Source organism: Planococcus citri, chromosome 4 (assembly GCF_950023065.1).
Source record: "Planococcus citri chromosome 4, ihPlaCitr1.1, whole genome shotgun sequence".
NCBI classification, from domain to species: domain Eukaryota; kingdom Metazoa; phylum Arthropoda; class Insecta; order Hemiptera; family Pseudococcidae; genus Planococcus; species Planococcus citri.
In genome coordinates, this window is record NC_088680.1 from 43,280,321 (window position 1) to 43,297,011 (window position 16,691).

Genomic DNA, 16,691 nt, shown 5'->3' on the forward strand with positions numbered 1-16,691 from the left:
GAGAAGAAAATGGTACACTCGTATTTTCGTATTATTAATATGTATTATGGTTATTATTTGCCCTGCTACATATTATACGATTTTATTTTCATTATAAAGCTTTATATGGCGGTTGATTCTTTTGTGTATAGATGTTTATATGTGCGTGCGGTGAAATAATTCCGCCACAAGGCTACCAGCCAATTAACATATTCGCACATAGTAGGGCATTACTGTAGAGTATATAGTACGCGAATTCTCGCAGCAGCAGCATTTATCATGCACATGACGACTTTATTATGTACGGTATAATTACGCGAAATGAGCTTTTTTTCCTAGTATCCGGACTAGACTGCAAAATTCAAAAGCTTTTGTGTTTTCTTCTTGGCTGGCGAGCGATGATTAATTTAATAACATGTCTACGTCTAGTATGTTGTAAAGTAGAATAGACTATAAGAATGGCATTTGAATTAAAGTTGGCTTTTTATCGATGTTACAGAGGCGTTACCGGAGCAAAACTGTGAGATGATAAATATCGGGCCGGATGTGTCGTTATACGATGCAATTAGAGTTTTAATACATAACAGAATCCATAGGTTACCAGTCATTGATCCGTATACCGGCAACGTATTATATATTCTCACCCATAAACGTATATTACGGTTTTTATTTTTATACGTAAGTCGAGATTTATTTGCCAAGTTTACGATTACGATTCCTTTTACCTAGAATTTAATATTAGCGTTAACCTACGTGCGGTAATTGCTGTGTTTCAGATTAATGATTTACCAAAGCCGAGTTATATGAATAAGACAATAAGTGATCTCAAAATAGGTACTTACGATAATATAGAAACAGTAGCCGAAGATACGACTATTATTTTGGCTTTGAAAAAATTCGTCGAAAGGAGAGTGTCGGCTTTGCCTGTCGTAGACGAAAAAGGTCGATTGGTCGATATATTCGCCAAATTCGACGTTATTGTGAGTATTAAACCAGATTATTACCTATGTAGATTATTACAATATTATTGTGTAGGTATTATTTTTTTACTTATAATATGTTTGTATTTTTTCATGTGCAGAATTTAGCGGCTGAAAGGACTTACAATAATTTAGATATTACTCTGAAAAAAGCCAACGAACATAGAAACGAATGGTTCGAAGGTGTGCACAGGTGTCATATTACTGACACGTTGTACACTGTTTTGGAAAAAATTGTGAGAGCTGAGGTTAGTAGGACTGATGTTTTACCATGTTTTTGTATTATTTTTTTCGCAATTTGAAACCATGTGTGGGATGTTTTAATTACCCTGTAACAGTGTAACTATGTTCTCTTTTATAATTTCAAACGAAACTAGGAGTTAAATTTTTCAACTTTAAATTTGTCGTTTCCACGAATTCGAATCTATGAGATAATTTTGTGAAAAAGATTTGATAATCTCAGAATCCATTCAATTTTGTCAACGGCTGTTTTATTATTCAACTTTGAGCATACAAAAAATTGTGATTTTTTTTCAGAATTCTGAAAATTAGTTGGCATTTTAACTTATGCATAATAATTGTTTCAATAAATTTGAAAAAAAAAATAAAAATATATAGAAAATAACAGTAGAGATTAAACGAGCAAAAAAGTGGGGAAAAAATAAATAAAAATTAAGTAGGTACACGAAAAAAAATTGATAAAAATTTAAAATTTTTTAATGAGGAAATTGAGACATTGTATTAATTTTAAACGCGTAAAAAAAGAGAATTATTTTTTTCGAATTTTCTGAAAAGGAACAGAAACACAAAAAAAAGCAAAATGTACAAAATTGACCTCTTTGCAACATACAAAATCTTTTCTAAAAATAATTGAAAAACATCTGATGAAATTAATCAGTCTATTATTTCATTATGATAAAATACAAGACAATTATAGCATTTTTTTTTTTTTTTTTTTTTTTGGAAGTAAAGGGTTGATTAATTCTAACATTTAATGAAACGAAAATATTATAATGTAAGTCAATTTCCAAAAATCAAAATAGTAAAAAAAAAAATACCAACACTTGTCTTTTTCTAAAAAATTTATTTTAAAAAAATTGAAAAAATAGATTAATTTTATCTGATAAACTGATACTTATTTAATATCCATTTTAATATTTATTAAAATGTGCAAAAAATTGTGAAATTCATGTTATTTCAATTTCATTAGTCAGAGATCCAAAAAATAGTAAAAAGCAACAAGATACATTAAACAATCAACCTTAAAACTTCGTAAAATAAAATAACAAATAAAAACATTTTTTGGTGTAAAAAAAATAATAATTGGAAATAATGATGCAAGTTCAATGAAATTGTGAAGCGCTGATTACAAAAAAAAAAATCAAAGAAAAAAACAGCTAAAATTAAAAAACAACAAAATAAAAACCAAGAAAACTTTTAGAGGTGTTATTTTCAACTTTCATTGAAATTAAAGTCTTCTGATTGTAAAAAAAAAGACACAAAAGCTCTTTAAAAAAAACAAATTATAAGAATTTTAAAAAGTGTGATTTTTAAAAAAATGTGCTTGTCTCAAATGAGATTGATAATATTTCGATTGAATTATTTTTATGTTTATTTTGAAAAAATTTAGAGTTGAAATTGAAAACTTTCCTTATGATATTGTAATATTTTGTTACAATGTTGGCGATGGAGCAGACCGTAAAAGGGAAGGGGGGGGGGGTTATTCGAGTGCATTCAGATCGTCCTATTTTTTGTTACCATTTTTTCCCCCTCAAATAAACATGATCTAATAACATAATATTTGTATTTTTTCAGGTTCATAGACTGGTAGTTGTGGATAAGGAGGAAAAAGTAATCGGAATTATTTCTCTATCGGATCTGCTGGTTTTCTTGGTCCTTAGACCGTGTGGTAAGTTTCATTTAAATAAAGATGAACTTGAACTAATTATCATCAATTTTTCAATTTCAATTTGAGCACCACGTTTTGAACCAACATTAATTGAAATTTTATTATTTTTGTTCCTTAGGAGATGACAAAATTAAAAATGGAGTTGATGCTGAAAGCGCTAGTGTTGATAAAAGTGAAACTTTAACGCCGTCCATAGTGATACCAGATGAAATGGATGCTCCTCCATCTTCTAGTCAGTTAGTTACTCCAGCTAATGAATCAGCCTGTTGGAGAGAAGTTGCTGTATCTGGAGGCGAATGATTTACAAACTGATTTGCATCTTTGGTAAGTACTTTATCTCCTGAGATAATATTCTTTCATATCTGTTATCTTCCTCTTCCCCTCCTCACCGGTCCTCCTTTATCGATGCACTTTTAATTTTGAATCCTCTTTTGAATAATTATTTATGTACCAATTTCCAGATGCAGGAGGTCTCAAGATTTACTCGTTGGATACTGTAATTCTTTTTTAAAACGAAGTATTGGAATAGTTTAATATATTAATTGTGATATGTTGAAATAATTTTTATTTTATCTGTCTTCAAAACGGTGATATTTTTGCCTATAGTATTTAACTGTGGTAAAAGATTTTCCTAATTTTCATTGTATAAGATTGTATCTATTTTACTGAAGAAGAACTTTTTGAGAAAAAACAAACGAGCAAAACGTAAGTTATATAAGCTCGCCAGCTTAAAGCTCAATATATTGAAAAAAAAATTGTGAAAGCGTTCGTGCATAACGAGGCTGTATCTTTGGTTTGTTATACTAAAATGTGTTCATGTTCCTGTTCAACGAAACAACAGAAGACTCCGAGCGAGATTCACGTACCTACGTGTTGTTAAAAGAAAAAAGAGTTTCGTAATTCGTATGATTAGAAAAACGTACCTACGCAGTACAAAATATTTATTTCAAATTTTGTCGATGTGTGTCTAGATGCCTCGAATTTTCTCCTAGAATTTTTGTATGTAATTTATTGCTCAGATTTGACTAACAATCGGTTTGATTGCGCAATGTGATTCTTTTTGTAAATTTTTCGTTCAATTTTGCGAGTTGCCCTTGCCCCGCGTATGGCGTTACCATGTCGTAGACAAGGTCAGTTTATCACGTTACCAGGCGAATTTCCCCTTTTTTAGCGGAGTACTTTTTCTCGTCAATTTGTATAATTTTTTTTTTTTAATATTATTTTTACAAGTGCAAAATGTCGAATCTGTTGTTCTAGTCTTTGTTTTTGTACCGGCTCAGTCTTCCTTATTGTCGAGCCTTTGATACAGATTTTTTTTTCGTGTACCCAAATCGACCGTTGAACAGCAGAATGGTAGTTACCGTAATATATCCCCAATTATTTATTGTTTTTTTTTCGATTAGAATGCGAAAAGTCATTAAGAGAGGAATTTGTGTTCTTTTAAATAAAAAATTATACAGGATTAATTCGACGCATCGTGTAAAAGTTTTGCATTTTGAAGCAAATATTTTTTTTTCATATGCCAGGGAAAGCAGCGTAGCGATGAACGAGATTATAATTTTTAATGCAATATATTAATTTATATTATTTATAACAAGTAATTTTAATGTCGTTATCTTTTTACCGTTCTTATTTGGTATCGTGTAAGTTTTAAAGTGAAATGTATTATTACTGTTATTGTTGTTTTTTCTTTTTTTCTTTCTTTTTTTTTTTTACTTATACGATTATTTTAATTTTATTTTATATTTATATTTCCTTTTAAATGTTATGTACCTAATTGCGATTTTTTTTCTTAAAGTACAAAAATTATTTTGCAATTTTTAAAAATATACTTGTTTACTTATTTAGTGTGTTTCTTAATTTGAAATCTTCATCTCAAAAACATCGATATTTAGGTCAAACCAATACTAAAAATGATGTAAAAACCCCTCCGATGACCCTTCTTATGCCTAAAAGACTAAAATTTCAAAAAATCAAAAAACACAGAACACATTAGAATAAACGTTTAATACGATGTTAATGAACACAACCATAATAATGTACGCTGAACAACCACCGAATTAATAAAAAAATAATAATAATATAATATTAGTATAAAATTACCAAAACGATAATATTCGAATATCAAAAATAAAAACATCTCAGTTTACCTTTGAACACAAGTGTTTGAAAATAAGAATCAGGTAAATATAGATTTTTTTTGATTCGATGTACACAACCGAGTACCATTATACAATAAATAATATTCGTAAAAAAAAAAAAATAAAGAAAAAAGGGGAGAAAAATCAAAAATATAACTTAATTATTAATGCGAACAACATCAAAGATCCTTTATAAATAATACTGTATGATTTGATTAAAACTTACTCAGTAAGTATAATGAAAATGCAGCCATTCGCAAAAAAAAAAAAAAAGTAATATGCGTATTAATTTACGTACACGAAAGAGTAAAGCGGCGCTTCTTTTCATCTTTGGTATTTAGCCATCAATACCAGATCAACAAGCGAGATAACTTAGCGATTATAAACTCAACAAAGAAATAATACTCTAATGGTAATACTTAAGGAGTAGCTTGAGCTTTCGAGCCAATAGCTGCGAGTGGCGCGAGGGGGGATATTAAGGATAATTATGCTAAACGCGTTAATATTATACTAACAACGATAAGCACCATTAATGTTAAAATAGCACAAACGCGAAAAGTTCGTCCTTTAGGAACTGGCATTATTTTTTTCTCTATTATGTATTAATAAAATGACACCTTGAATGAGAAGTACATTTCGTATTATAGGATCAGGTTGCTTTGAGATTATTAATAATTAGAGTAGCTGCTTTGGCGACATCCCAGTTCATCGCTTCTAAGGCTGATATGTTGGTAACCTTATCGGTGACGTTTCTTGTACGTGGATCGTTTGATAGAAGGGATTCTAATCTGGCTAATTTTATGGCTCGATGAACGTCCCAATCGGTGATATTCAAAGCACTTACGCATTGTTCTCCGGATACCTATCAAAGACAAATAAAATGATAATAATGATAATAAAATTCAAAAACGAGACAACCTGTCATTTAAAATGATCACCCTGGGTCCTAAAACTTTCTCCATGATTCTAACTTTATCGCTATTCGTTCCTTTATCCACGCTGGTTTTTCTCTCAGGAGCATGGGCAGCGATGACCGGAGTCTTATCGCCTTCGTTCAAGTCGACTAGATCTTCGCATGATACCGGTGTATCGAACGGCGTGAAATTTTCTGTCGAAATGGCACTTTCGGTTGGGACAATCGTCAATGTGGTGGGTTTTTTAGGTGTAGAACAGATCATAACGTCGGGTCCGTTGCTTTCGGTCACGCTTTTCACCGAGAATATATCACAGCCTTGAGTCGAACCGGAGGATTGCTCTAGTTGTAAATTATCCAACGCGTCTAGCTCGGAGGCGATTCTTTGATCGAAGCTGTCGTCGACGGGCTCGCTAATTTGTGAAAAAAAATTGAAAATATTTTTCATCTAGTTCAATACACATGGTACGTGTTTTTTTTCAGTGACTTACTTGAATTTAGACGTCGATACCGGAAATTCCGAAGATTCCGAGTTGATTAGTTCTGCGCCAGGAAAAACGTTAGCTGGAGAAGAAAATTTGAAGAATTTATCAATTAATTTGTTAAGCATCTTCACATATAAAATGTTCTGTGCAGAATTACACTTACCATTTTCATTTTCCGTTATGTTTACTTTATCTAGCAACCTCTGCTCACCTCCTGGAATAATCAACGGATGTTTCCTCTGATGTCTGGGTTTCGCCACGTTCAAAGGTTTACTTCGGTCTCGTGGTGGTAAAGGAATCGCGTTACAACCATCAACTGTAAAATGATAAAAAAAATAAGATTCGTAGTTGTGCCTTTCAACGGATAAATTTCAGTGACTGTATCAATTCAAAGATGTATTTCAATAAAAAATGTTTTTGAGCATTTTTGAGAATTTTCTGATTCCAAAATATTGGGTTATCATTTTTTGGATTTTTGAAAAAGTATCATGCAACCTATTGAAATGGATTGAAATTTCGTAAAAAATTCAAATATTTCAACGAAAATATTTTTGAGCATTTTTGAAAAATTTTTGATTTTGGAATTCGGTCAAAATGGGATTTTTAAAAAAATATCATGTGATCTATCAAAATAGGTTGCAATTTCGTAAGAAATTCAAATATTTCAACGAAAATATTTTTGAGCATTTTTGAAAAAATTTTTAATTTTGAAATTGGGTCATAATTTATGGAATTTTTGAAAAAGTGACTTGTGACCTGTCAAATTAGGTTGCAATTTTGGGAGAAATTCAAATATTTCCACGAAAACAATTTTTGAATGTTTTTGTATAATTTTGAGCCTAAAATTGAGTAATCATTTTCGGGATTTTTGAAAAAGTGTCACGTGACCTATCAAAATGGGTTCAAATTTTGATGAAAAATTGAAAATTTCAATCGACATTTTTTTTGAGCATTTTTGAAGATTATCGAGTCCAAATTGGTTCATGATTTTCAAGGATTTTCATAATTTGCTAAATGGGTTAAATTTTCAGGGAAAAAAATCAAAAATTTCAATCAAATCTAAAAAATTGACTCAATTTTAGGCTCGATATTCTTCAAAAATTTTCAGAAAACATGCCCATGTGATCTAAAATCTTAATTTGTAGGTTCAGTAATTTCAAAATCATATGTCATAAAAATTGAAATCTGAGTCAAGAGGAAAATCACCATGGTTAAATAACTAGATCTTTTTGTGAAATTTTCAAAAACTCTGAGAACATTATTTCAAGGAAATCAATCAATATCAGTCGTTCAATTCCGGAACTTTTTGCCCGAGCCATTCAGAAACACATTTTCTCCAACTAACCTTTCTCCAACGCAGACATCTCCGATGTAGACTTCTCAGGACACGTGTCATCTCCCATCACATCACTGAAACAAGTATGCTCGCTTTTAATGATCACCTTTAAGAACAGTTTCGAAAGAAAAAAAACACCAACTTGAAAAAAATCTTACTTGGACGTCGAACTGGTAGCTTGATCAGCAGCACATGCGACCTGATTCTTATTAGCTCTAGATTTAGATCGAATTACCGGCACAGCTTTCAACATCTTCAATGGGCTCACTGTTTCCATTACAGGTGGCACATGAGTCATTACCACCGCGTTAGATACAGCTGGTTGCTCGATCAAAGCGTTATAAGCGACCTTGGCTTCTTCGCTTAAACATCCCTATAATGATCAACACCGCAAAAGGAGATAATACGGAAATCGCGGGAGAATTCCCGGTACAAGAGGAATACAGGAACGATAAAAATCAGCCAAATCAGTAAAGGAAACGGAAAACAAAACCAAATAAAAAAAGCTTTTAAATAAAAACAAGCTAAAAAAAACCATATCAACTACATTCTAGATACCTAAGTTATATATTCGTACATTTCTAATTAACGTATGTAAAATAAATTGAGCTACATTTAGTAAATATTAAAGTATAATTAGTCTCATCGCATCTGCAAATTAAAGGCCAGATCATGAGAGACTCGCAACATTTCTTCATGTTTCTAAAAGACTTTATAAAAGTATTGGGACTGGTGTCGCGAATTATTCCAAAAACTGGAAACGAAAGCGTGCTTATTAACATAGATTTAATTGTGCTATAATTTAAACTATTATTCTTATAGTCTACGTTAATAATTCATTTTGGGTTTTAATTATTATTTCAACTAGTCTTATCAAGCAAAGGATCGAATTACAGATTAAAAAATTGTTCAATACTTCAAAAATAATTTTTCTTTGTGAATTCTCAGAAGAAAAAATAAAAATAAACAACGTATCGTGTTTTAGTACAAAATTATAAAAATTGTTTCGAAATGGATGGAAAATTTAATCAAGTACAAATTAATTCGATCTGAATCCAATCTGGATATCACAAATTTGTCAGTCAAACGTAGATCGATTGATCAAAAATCGATCTACTAGAAATTCAATCGATTATAAATGATAAAAAAAATCACTCTAAGCCAATTGCTGCAGATAAAATTATTTGGAACCATGAATTCGAAAATCACGAAATTGAAAAATTAAACAGAATCAATAAATCGAAAATTAAATGCAACCGATTGGATCAATAATCAATGTATAAAATTTCGAACAAGACCTTTAGAAAAAAAGTAACATAAAAGTACAAAAAATAATTCACGAAATTATTCAGTCATTCACATAAATGCCTCATAATCACAAATGGATGTTTACACAAAATAAAGCGATAATAAAATAAATACAGATTCAGTCTTCGACATTGCTTCAAGAAAAAGGATAAGAAAACGAAAAAAAACGACAGAATCGACATCTAGAGAACCTATTTCATGAAAGCTTTCATAATTTGAGCGAAATCATCATCGGAGGAGGAACTGCCTCTAGGCATCGTGTACTTGGACGTAGAGCCTCTGGAAGATCCCGAATTATACGAGCTAGTACGACAATGAGCAGTCTCGTATTCGGATTCTGAGGAACTACATTGATACTCGATTCTCCTCATCGGGATCGATTTACTGCTTCTGACTCTTTTGGCGCATTTCCTCGGCGAATTCGGAAACGACGCCGAAGAAGTAAACGGTTTGGTTGCGAGAACCATATCTTTATCAGACAACGACGAGTTTTCATCGATTAAAGTTTCAGACGACGCGTTCGACGGGCATTTGGGACTACGAAAAACCCAATCGTAACTCGATACCGACATTCCCTCTTTGCTGATTTCAGAAACGCGACTGAACTCCGGCTCAGAATCGCACGCCAGGTCGACGCTATTCGATAGATTCGATACAGCGTCCAAGTTCTGTTTGACGTATCGATGCAGAGTAGAATAATGACCCCGAATCGAGGGTCGAGGCAATGAAGACGATTCTCCCGCTAGACTCGAACGACTACACGTGTCTTCGACCACGTTACCGTTCAGTCTATCGTGTTCGTTGACCGAATACAGCGTTGGATGGTGTTTGGTTAAGATGGCGTGCGATCTAGCGAAACAAAACTCGGTCGAAGGACGATCCCAAGGCGGAATACGAAACGGAGTCGATTCTTTCAACGATTCTACGCTACAACACGATGGCAGCGAAGCTAAACTACTACGAAATGACTACGTACGCAAATCAAAATTCAAAGCGTAAATAGAGAATAAAACGCAACGTAAAACGTTCGCAAATCAAAATATAAACAATACGCCAATAAAAATCACGTGGAAGATGGCGAAGGAGAGGAGAAAAAATTAAATTAAATATGCGAATAATAAAATTATAACCGCTTAAGCGATTTTTTCTAGAGCTTAGTCTAAAGCAAAATACACTATACCTATTTTCACACAAACCTGTATGTCGGGTATCGAGGCAGCTTCATCGGAGAATGTTTTCCCCTCCGGTCGTGATGAAGAATGTCCGGTCACCGGAGTTGGGAACCGGAATGAGAATTTACGTTTATTTGGTGACACAGGAGTGACCGGAGAATCGGGTAATTGATGCGATTTACTGTCCAAATCGTTCAGGGATCTAGCTGCTAGTTCATTGGCCATCGCTATAGCTGAATCTAGGGTTTTTTCGTCAGCAGCTGATATCGGTTTCACCTGCGATAACGGTGATGAGATATTACCGGTTGAATGATGCATAATGATAGATCATAGATGATTGGAAATGATAAGAGAATTACCATAGCTTGTTTTTTCTTCCCTTTGTGCATCGTGGCTGCCACAGAAGCGGCTATCTCTCTCAATTCGTTACGTTTATTTATATCGGCATCCAGAGGTGACGGAGGAGGTGAAGAGGCATAATTACTCACACCAGCCACCATCGAGTTGTTCTTCTCCGAACCTAATGTTTTAAACATAGCATCCATCTCATCCAACAGGCTGGGCCCAAAATCGAATGTTTTCTATAAAAAAAAAAAAAGCAACAGATGTTTTTAGAACATATTTCAACATTCTGCTCCATTAAAAATCGCTCAAAGTACACAAATAATTTAAATTATTTTTGCGACCATCGTACCTCAAATCTAGGGCTTTCAGCGTTCAGTTCTTCATTACCGATTTCATGATATTCGTGATCAGTTAATTTGCCACATTTCGAAGCTGAATTGCAAGGTGCCCTGATACTTTCGTAATCCAACCAAATATTACCTGCACAAGTAAAAAATTATAAATAAGTAAATTATTTCTTATTTGATTGAGCATGGTCGAATTTTTCAACTCACTACTATGAGTAGATTTTCCTTTCTCTGGAGATAACAAAGGCGCACGATCAGAGAATATTTTCGATGGCGTGGAAGGTTCAGTTGAATTTGTACAGTCATCTTGTGGCTTATATGGCGTCACAATTTGATGAGGTAAATGATTATACTGAAAAAAATTATGATGACCATTATGAACGAAAAATCAAACGTAGCTTACAATTCGAAGCTGAACCAAAATCAGAGAAATTCAGCTTACTTTCGTTCCAGATCCAAGGAACGAAATATCTCCAAAATATGCTCCGTCTAAACCCACATGACCAGTATGTTTAAGTTCACCTTGAGGTCGTGATATCATCTCCGGTCTCAGTTTACTTCTTCTCGAAGCGTATATTTTACTTTCTGTAGAAAAAAAATCATGCGAATTGGAATTTCTATAATCGAACAAATGATAGAAAAAATCAGAACAATGTCTCTAACCTCCTCGTACAAATTCTCCAGGTTTATTAGACGGTAAATTAGATCCAATATACGCGACCGTATGAGCAGGATTGAATAATCCGGATTTTCCGTTATTTAGAACACCTTTCCAGCAATTCGGTATGGAAGCAACGGGTCTAAGAATAATGTATTTAGATTAAAATACTCATTCGCTGAACTGTAATGTGAGAAGGATAAACATATTACGCTTACGATTTATTTAGAACCGTTATCACGTCTCCTACTCTGTATGGTAATTGATCTCTTTTCATACGTTCGTCAACGGAATCTTGAATAGCTTGGACTTGTTCGGGTTTACACTGTAAATAATCATTAATCACGTTACATTGTTTACAAACAATTTAGCTCTATTTGGTAAATATGAAAACCGTTGAGTATTCGGAATTCACGTAGAGAATATTTTCAAAACATACCTCTGGTAATAATGTCATCAGATCAGAAAATCTAGGCCTTTTATTCGGATCGTGTTGCCAACATTTCAGCATCAGGCTGTAATACTCTTTCGGGCAACATTCAGGATGCTCTAATCTCTACAATAGTGGGGGAAAAAATCGAAAATCAGGGTAATTGGAAACTTGATATTCAGAAAGAAAAAGGATATAATACCTGAAAGTTTGGCTCGTCGATAGCCTCTAAAATTTGATGACCGGTTAGAGCAGCCCAAGGTTGGAACCCATAACTGAACATTTCCCACAATGTAACTCCATATGCCCATACATCGGAAGCCGAAGTAAATCTCAAATAACTAATACACTCCGGAGCGCACCTAGAATAGGAATTTGATTAATCGACCATTTTTTTTTAAACGAGAGATTTACTTTGAGATGCACTCACCAAGCAATGGGTAATTTGAGATTCACGTTGAAATTAGTCTGATAGTAATCTTTACCGACGCCTAGAGCTCTAGATAATCCAAAATCAGAAATTTTCACCTTATTTTTCGAAAATACCAGTATGTTTCGAGCAGCTAAATCTCTGTGTATCAATCGTTTCGTCTCAAGGTACTGCATTCCGTCGCAAATTTGAATAGAGAAGTCACACAAAGTTAGTACAGGAAAACTTGATCTAAGCGATGGTTCTTTTAAGCACTCTAGTAGAGATCTAAGCGGTGCTAATTCGGTAACCTGAAAACAATATCCATTTGCTTAAATTCGTACGATTATTACACAATATACTACAAGCTGCATCATACTGACCAGCATTAACGCATTTGTATCCAGTACCACTCCGTAAAGTCGTACGATATGTTCATGATCTATAGAATGCATAATGGCAGCTTCTTTCAAAAACTCTATCGGATTACTTTGCATTCTTTCTCTGCTTAAACATTTTATGGCTACTTGAATCTAAAATCGAACATTCGAGTATTAATCTAAATACACAAAGTAACTCGCTATAGAACCATTTGGAGAATTCTTACTCGTTCTCCTTCATTAGTCCATACACCTTGTTGAACAACCCCAAATTCTCCAGTACCGAGTTCTTTATTAACCAATATTGAATCAGCAGGAATGATATGTTTGTTAGGTACCCTGACTGGAGGTTTACTATCTAATCCGTTATCTTCTGGTATCATCAAATCCCAACTATCTTTCTCTTCCTTCGATAGGATCATCTACGGAACACAAATAATTCCAATAATACAACAATCGTATCAAAAGCTTCGTGTTTACAAATCGTTTTCGTTCTGATACTGACTTTTTTAAATTTGGCGAAATAATTTTGAGGAAAGTGTTTGAGGTAGAATTTTTTCAGCCTTCTGATCTCTGGTTTCGTCATTCCCAACTGATCGAGGTCCTGTTCTGCTACGTATTTAAGATGAGCGACATTTTGTACCTATTGATTAAGTAGAATAAATACTAGGTCATGTAGTGTTCTAAGAATATACGAATGTTTGTGGTACTCACTTTCAAGTCATTTTTCAGACCGGAATAATACTGTTGCAGTTCGGCTTCGATTAAAAATTCGTACAATCCGGGTCCTTTAGTATGTGACATATCTACCGAACAAAAAAACCGAGTTGATAAGTTTGAAGCTTCGTAAAATGAATCAGAAAATCGGAAACAATTACTTACTTTATTGATTGAGGATTTACGATGTCAAAGCATTACGACGTGTGAACGTTTAAAGGAACTACGCAATGAGTATTTTACAGTAATTTACTACATAAATAAATCATAAATATATTAAAAAAGCAACGATAATATTTGAGTGAAGTGAAGTTTGAAATATTTTGAATAGTAAAAAAAAAAATTATTATTGTTGATGACGTCTGTTCAAGTGTTCCAAACACATGCGTTAAAAATTACCTGATATTTTGATGAAAATTGAAATGCAACACTGTTTTTACTATCCAATCAGATGACGAGTTTAACAATATTAACAATATCTGTGACGTGATTGGTTGTTCTTAAGACGTCATTCAGATGTAAAAGTTTCACTTTTCGTTTTTTTTCGCCAAAAAAATCAAATATTTCAAAATTTTGTATTTTGCTCTTGCTCAAATTTTATGCTCAAAGATTTTGTAATTTCAATTTTTCTGTTTTGAGTTTTGCTGACGGTGAACTCAAACCTATCCAACATTGCTCAACAGTCAACTCTCATCACTGTCCTACCCAATAGGGCTTTCGCTTTACTATAACTCGGAATGGCACTCATGGACAATTCATCATCAATTATTCATAAGCAATGAGAACGTCGATACACAAAATGATACATCATGAGAAATTATCACCAGACCACCAGTTACACCGTTTATTAATTGATTCGTTATTTACATAAGTACGTATTATTCATTTTAAATTACTCAGTCAATGAAAAATGTTCAAAATTGTTGAGAGTACACGAAAGTATTATTTCGAGGATAGAAATTAAAAACACGAATGTACAGTAAATTAAAAGAAAAAATACAAATAAAATCATCACATTCTTACATTAATAGTTTCTTAACGTTTGAGTTTGGAGGTATTAAAAACAAAAGTAATTAGTATACTAAAAAAACAATATAGGTAACACTAAATTTCATCAATGAGAAAGAAGTATATGATGAAGAATCTTAATATTTAAGGGGTATTCCTCCCTTTCAAAAAAAATAATCAGCGTCAAAATCATATTTCATAAACATAGCATTTCTTTTTCCTAACACTCGAGTTAAACTCAAGTCACAAGTGATATTTAAACGAACGGCTTAGAAAGTAATGTCAAATTACAACATATGATCTGACATTAATGAAGATAATACACACAACACAATTCAGATTTTTGTGCCAATAAAAACAATCATCATTTTGATTTTAAAATCTGCGTTCGAGAGGAGCTTGGAAAAAATTAACGAAAAATTCACCATCAGTCCAGGGAAATTCCTTTGATGAATGGTAACCCAGAAGGAACTTTTGACTTATAATTAATGTATTCTTCACCAAAAAAGTTGATCAATGATTCTTCTTCAACAATGATCCTACCATTGAAAAATGTCCAGCTCGCAACAGCATAAACGACGATACAAATGGGATTGACTAGAACTATCTGTAAAAAAATTGTTTTTTGAAATTCAAGTCAAACATTGAGAATTCTCAAAATGGCTTCAACTTACTTGAGTGCCAATGGACCAATAAAACCATCCTACGTAGCTGGGATGTCGGCAAAGACCATAAATTCCATGAGTGATCAAGATATGATCACGATGTTTGACTGTTTGTACTATGTGATTGAAATTCGTACTGGCGGTAATCATAGATAATTTGCGTACGATTTCTCCGCAAATACACAGCAGCAAACCGATTATACTGATGTAATAATGATCTTTTAGATCTGAAAATTATTACACGTAATCGATGAATCATCAATACACAAATAAAAATTGACAAAAAGACGTAAAATTAAATACAAACCTCGATAAAAATAATATTCCAAGAAGAATTCCAACCAGCTTACGCATGCTGCTGTTTTATACGCAAGACTGTGGTTTAACATGAATGCATCGGTGGTTAGAGTCTTTGGATTGGTAACTGCAATGGCCAAGTATTCCGAATAATGGAAAAAGGAAAGCACGCACATGTACCTATCGAATACATGCATTCAATTAACAAAAATCGTCCAACATAACACATAACATCTTGATACAAATATTTATTCAGAACTCCGCTACCATCAGTAGATTTGCGTATAGAACAGAAGAAATGCTCATAACAAAAGTTGGAAAGTTCTTACAAATGTAAATACAGATGGGCAAATTAATGATGACGATAGTTAAATATATTCAAATTATATATCTGCCTAGCATTACTCGATAGTTAATTTTAATACGATATATGCATACTCACCATCCAAAAATGCTCAAATTTCTATCACCCAAATAGCTAACACATAATCCGGTAGAGAACACAGCTCCAAGAAAACTAGCTCTTATTGACACCTAAGAATGAACATCTTACTTAGTAAAACACAATATTTCATAATTTCCTTTTATCAACATGATTTAAATACCTATTTACTTACCGATAAATAACCTTTCCGGCCAGAAATGCAATACACTACGTTGACAAGAAGGTAAGCGAAAAGGATTGATACAATGCATATTAGCCATATTGGATAAGCGGAAAATACAATTTTTGAAGTTATGATGAGAAAAACGGACAGGATTATTATATTTAAGAATGAATACAAACTGAGTAATCCCTCGTAAATGATTTTCATTCTGAATCATTTCAAAGATACGTGGGGTCGTAGAATGAAAATCTGAAGCAAGAACTTCTAACACATAGGTTTCACTATCTCAGAATAAATTAGCAGAAAGTACACCATTAAATGTACTTGGATTTAGTTAAATAATTTGAAAATTTCACTCAAAAGCACAGTAATTGAACTTCAAATTTGAATTCGAAAATCGAAATTTCAAGTCCAACAGCTTATCACATAGCCTTCTGCGTCCCGCGTCCCTCCAACCTTCCAATCAACACAAACCAGGTCACAGATAAAAACATAATTTATTACGAATAAAGAGAAAAGAGAGAAACACAAATAAATAGGCAAACAACCTACTTTCTCATTTGACGACCATCGACCAAGATTACAGACAGTCGATAGTTGAATT

The 16,691-nt window shown here is 33.0% G+C and overlaps 3 protein-coding genes across 5 annotated transcripts in view; 1 reads left to right on the plus strand and 2 right to left on the minus strand.

Moving 5' to 3' along the window:
* Positions 1 to 4,711, plus strand: part of SNF4Agamma (SNF4/AMP-activated protein kinase gamma subunit) — a 224,026-nt gene extending 219,315 nt beyond the window's left edge. For both annotated transcript variants that reach the window (XM_065362399.1, XM_065362400.1), the window contains 6 exons: positions 479 to 657; positions 756 to 959; positions 1,061 to 1,207; positions 2,775 to 2,868; positions 2,987 to 3,192; positions 3,330 to 4,711. In XM_065362399.1, the coding sequence (XP_065218471.1) occupies positions 479 to 657; positions 756 to 959; positions 1,061 to 1,207; positions 2,775 to 2,868; positions 2,987 to 3,168 (806 nt within the window). In that variant the 3' untranslated portion in view covers positions 3,169 to 3,192; positions 3,330 to 4,711. The remainder of the gene's footprint in view (positions 1 to 478; positions 658 to 755; positions 960 to 1,060; positions 1,208 to 2,774; positions 2,869 to 2,986; positions 3,193 to 3,329) is intronic.
* On the minus strand, positions 3,998 to 13,855 carry Ack-like (activated Cdc42 kinase-like). Of its 2 annotated transcripts, XM_065362397.1 has the most exons (21): positions 13,675 to 13,851; positions 13,507 to 13,598; positions 13,298 to 13,435; positions 13,020 to 13,214; positions 12,796 to 12,945; positions 12,434 to 12,723; positions 12,206 to 12,365; positions 12,013 to 12,129; positions 11,792 to 11,898; positions 11,579 to 11,715; positions 11,358 to 11,500; positions 11,123 to 11,267; positions 10,918 to 11,048; positions 10,583 to 10,804; positions 10,248 to 10,499; positions 7,902 to 8,116; positions 7,753 to 7,817; positions 6,571 to 6,723; positions 6,414 to 6,486; positions 5,948 to 6,335; positions 3,998 to 5,871 (listed from the first exon to the last, which is right to left on the minus strand). In XM_065362397.1, exons 2-21 carry the CDS (start codon positions 13,594 to 13,596, stop codon positions 5,659 to 5,661), a joined length of 3,384 nt encoding a protein of 1,127 aa, XP_065218469.1. In that variant the 5' UTR covers positions 13,597 to 13,598; positions 13,675 to 13,851; the 3' UTR covers positions 3,998 to 5,658. The 2 variants fall into 2 exon arrangements, with proteins under 2 accessions (XP_065218469.1, XP_065218470.1); XM_065362398.1 differs by lacking the exons at positions 3,998 to 5,871; positions 5,948 to 6,335; positions 6,414 to 6,486; ... (1 more) ...; positions 7,753 to 7,817; positions 7,902 to 8,116 and adding an exon at positions 8,504 to 10,019 and having other exon boundaries at positions 13,675 to 13,855.
* A 484-nt stretch (positions 13,856 to 14,339) lies between these two features.
* ste14 (isoprenylcysteine carboxylmethyltransferase ste14) lies at positions 14,340 to 16,584 on the minus strand. Its single transcript, XM_065362412.1, has 5 exons — positions 16,097 to 16,584; positions 15,922 to 16,013; positions 15,490 to 15,659; positions 15,192 to 15,409; positions 14,340 to 15,124 (listed from the first exon to the last, which is right to left on the minus strand). Exons 1-5 carry the CDS (start codon positions 16,292 to 16,294, stop codon positions 14,945 to 14,947), a joined length of 858 nt encoding a protein of 285 aa, XP_065218484.1. The 5' UTR covers positions 16,295 to 16,584; the 3' UTR covers positions 14,340 to 14,944.
* Positions 16,585 to 16,691: the final 107 nt, after the last annotated feature.

Excerpts from the sequence above, each read along its gene's own strand:
- Ack-like (XM_065362397.1), bottom strand. The coding sequence starts at position 13,596 with ATGTCACATACTAAAGGACCCGGATTGTACGAATTTTTAATCGAAGCC. Across the intron at positions 8,117-10,247 it reads CCTCGATACCCGACATACAG|GGATGTTTAAGCGAAGAAGC; the intron begins GTTTGTGTGAAA and ends TGATCATTATAG. Across the intron at positions 7,818-7,901 it reads GCTACCAGTTCGACGTCCAA|TGATGTGATGGGAGATGACA; the intron begins GTAAGATTTTTT and ends TACTTGTTTCAG.
- ste14 (XM_065362412.1), bottom strand. The coding sequence starts at position 16,294 with ATGAAAATCATTTACGAGGGATTACTCAGTTTGTATTCATTCTTAAAT. Across the intron at positions 15,660-15,921 it reads AATTTGAGCATTTTTGGATG|GTACATGTGCGTGCTTTCCT; the intron begins GTGAGTATGCAT and ends TGTATTCGATAG. Across the intron at positions 15,125-15,191 it reads ATTGGTCCATTGGCACTCAA|ATAGTTCTAGTCAATCCCAT; the intron begins GTAAGTTGAAGC and ends ATTTTTTTACAG.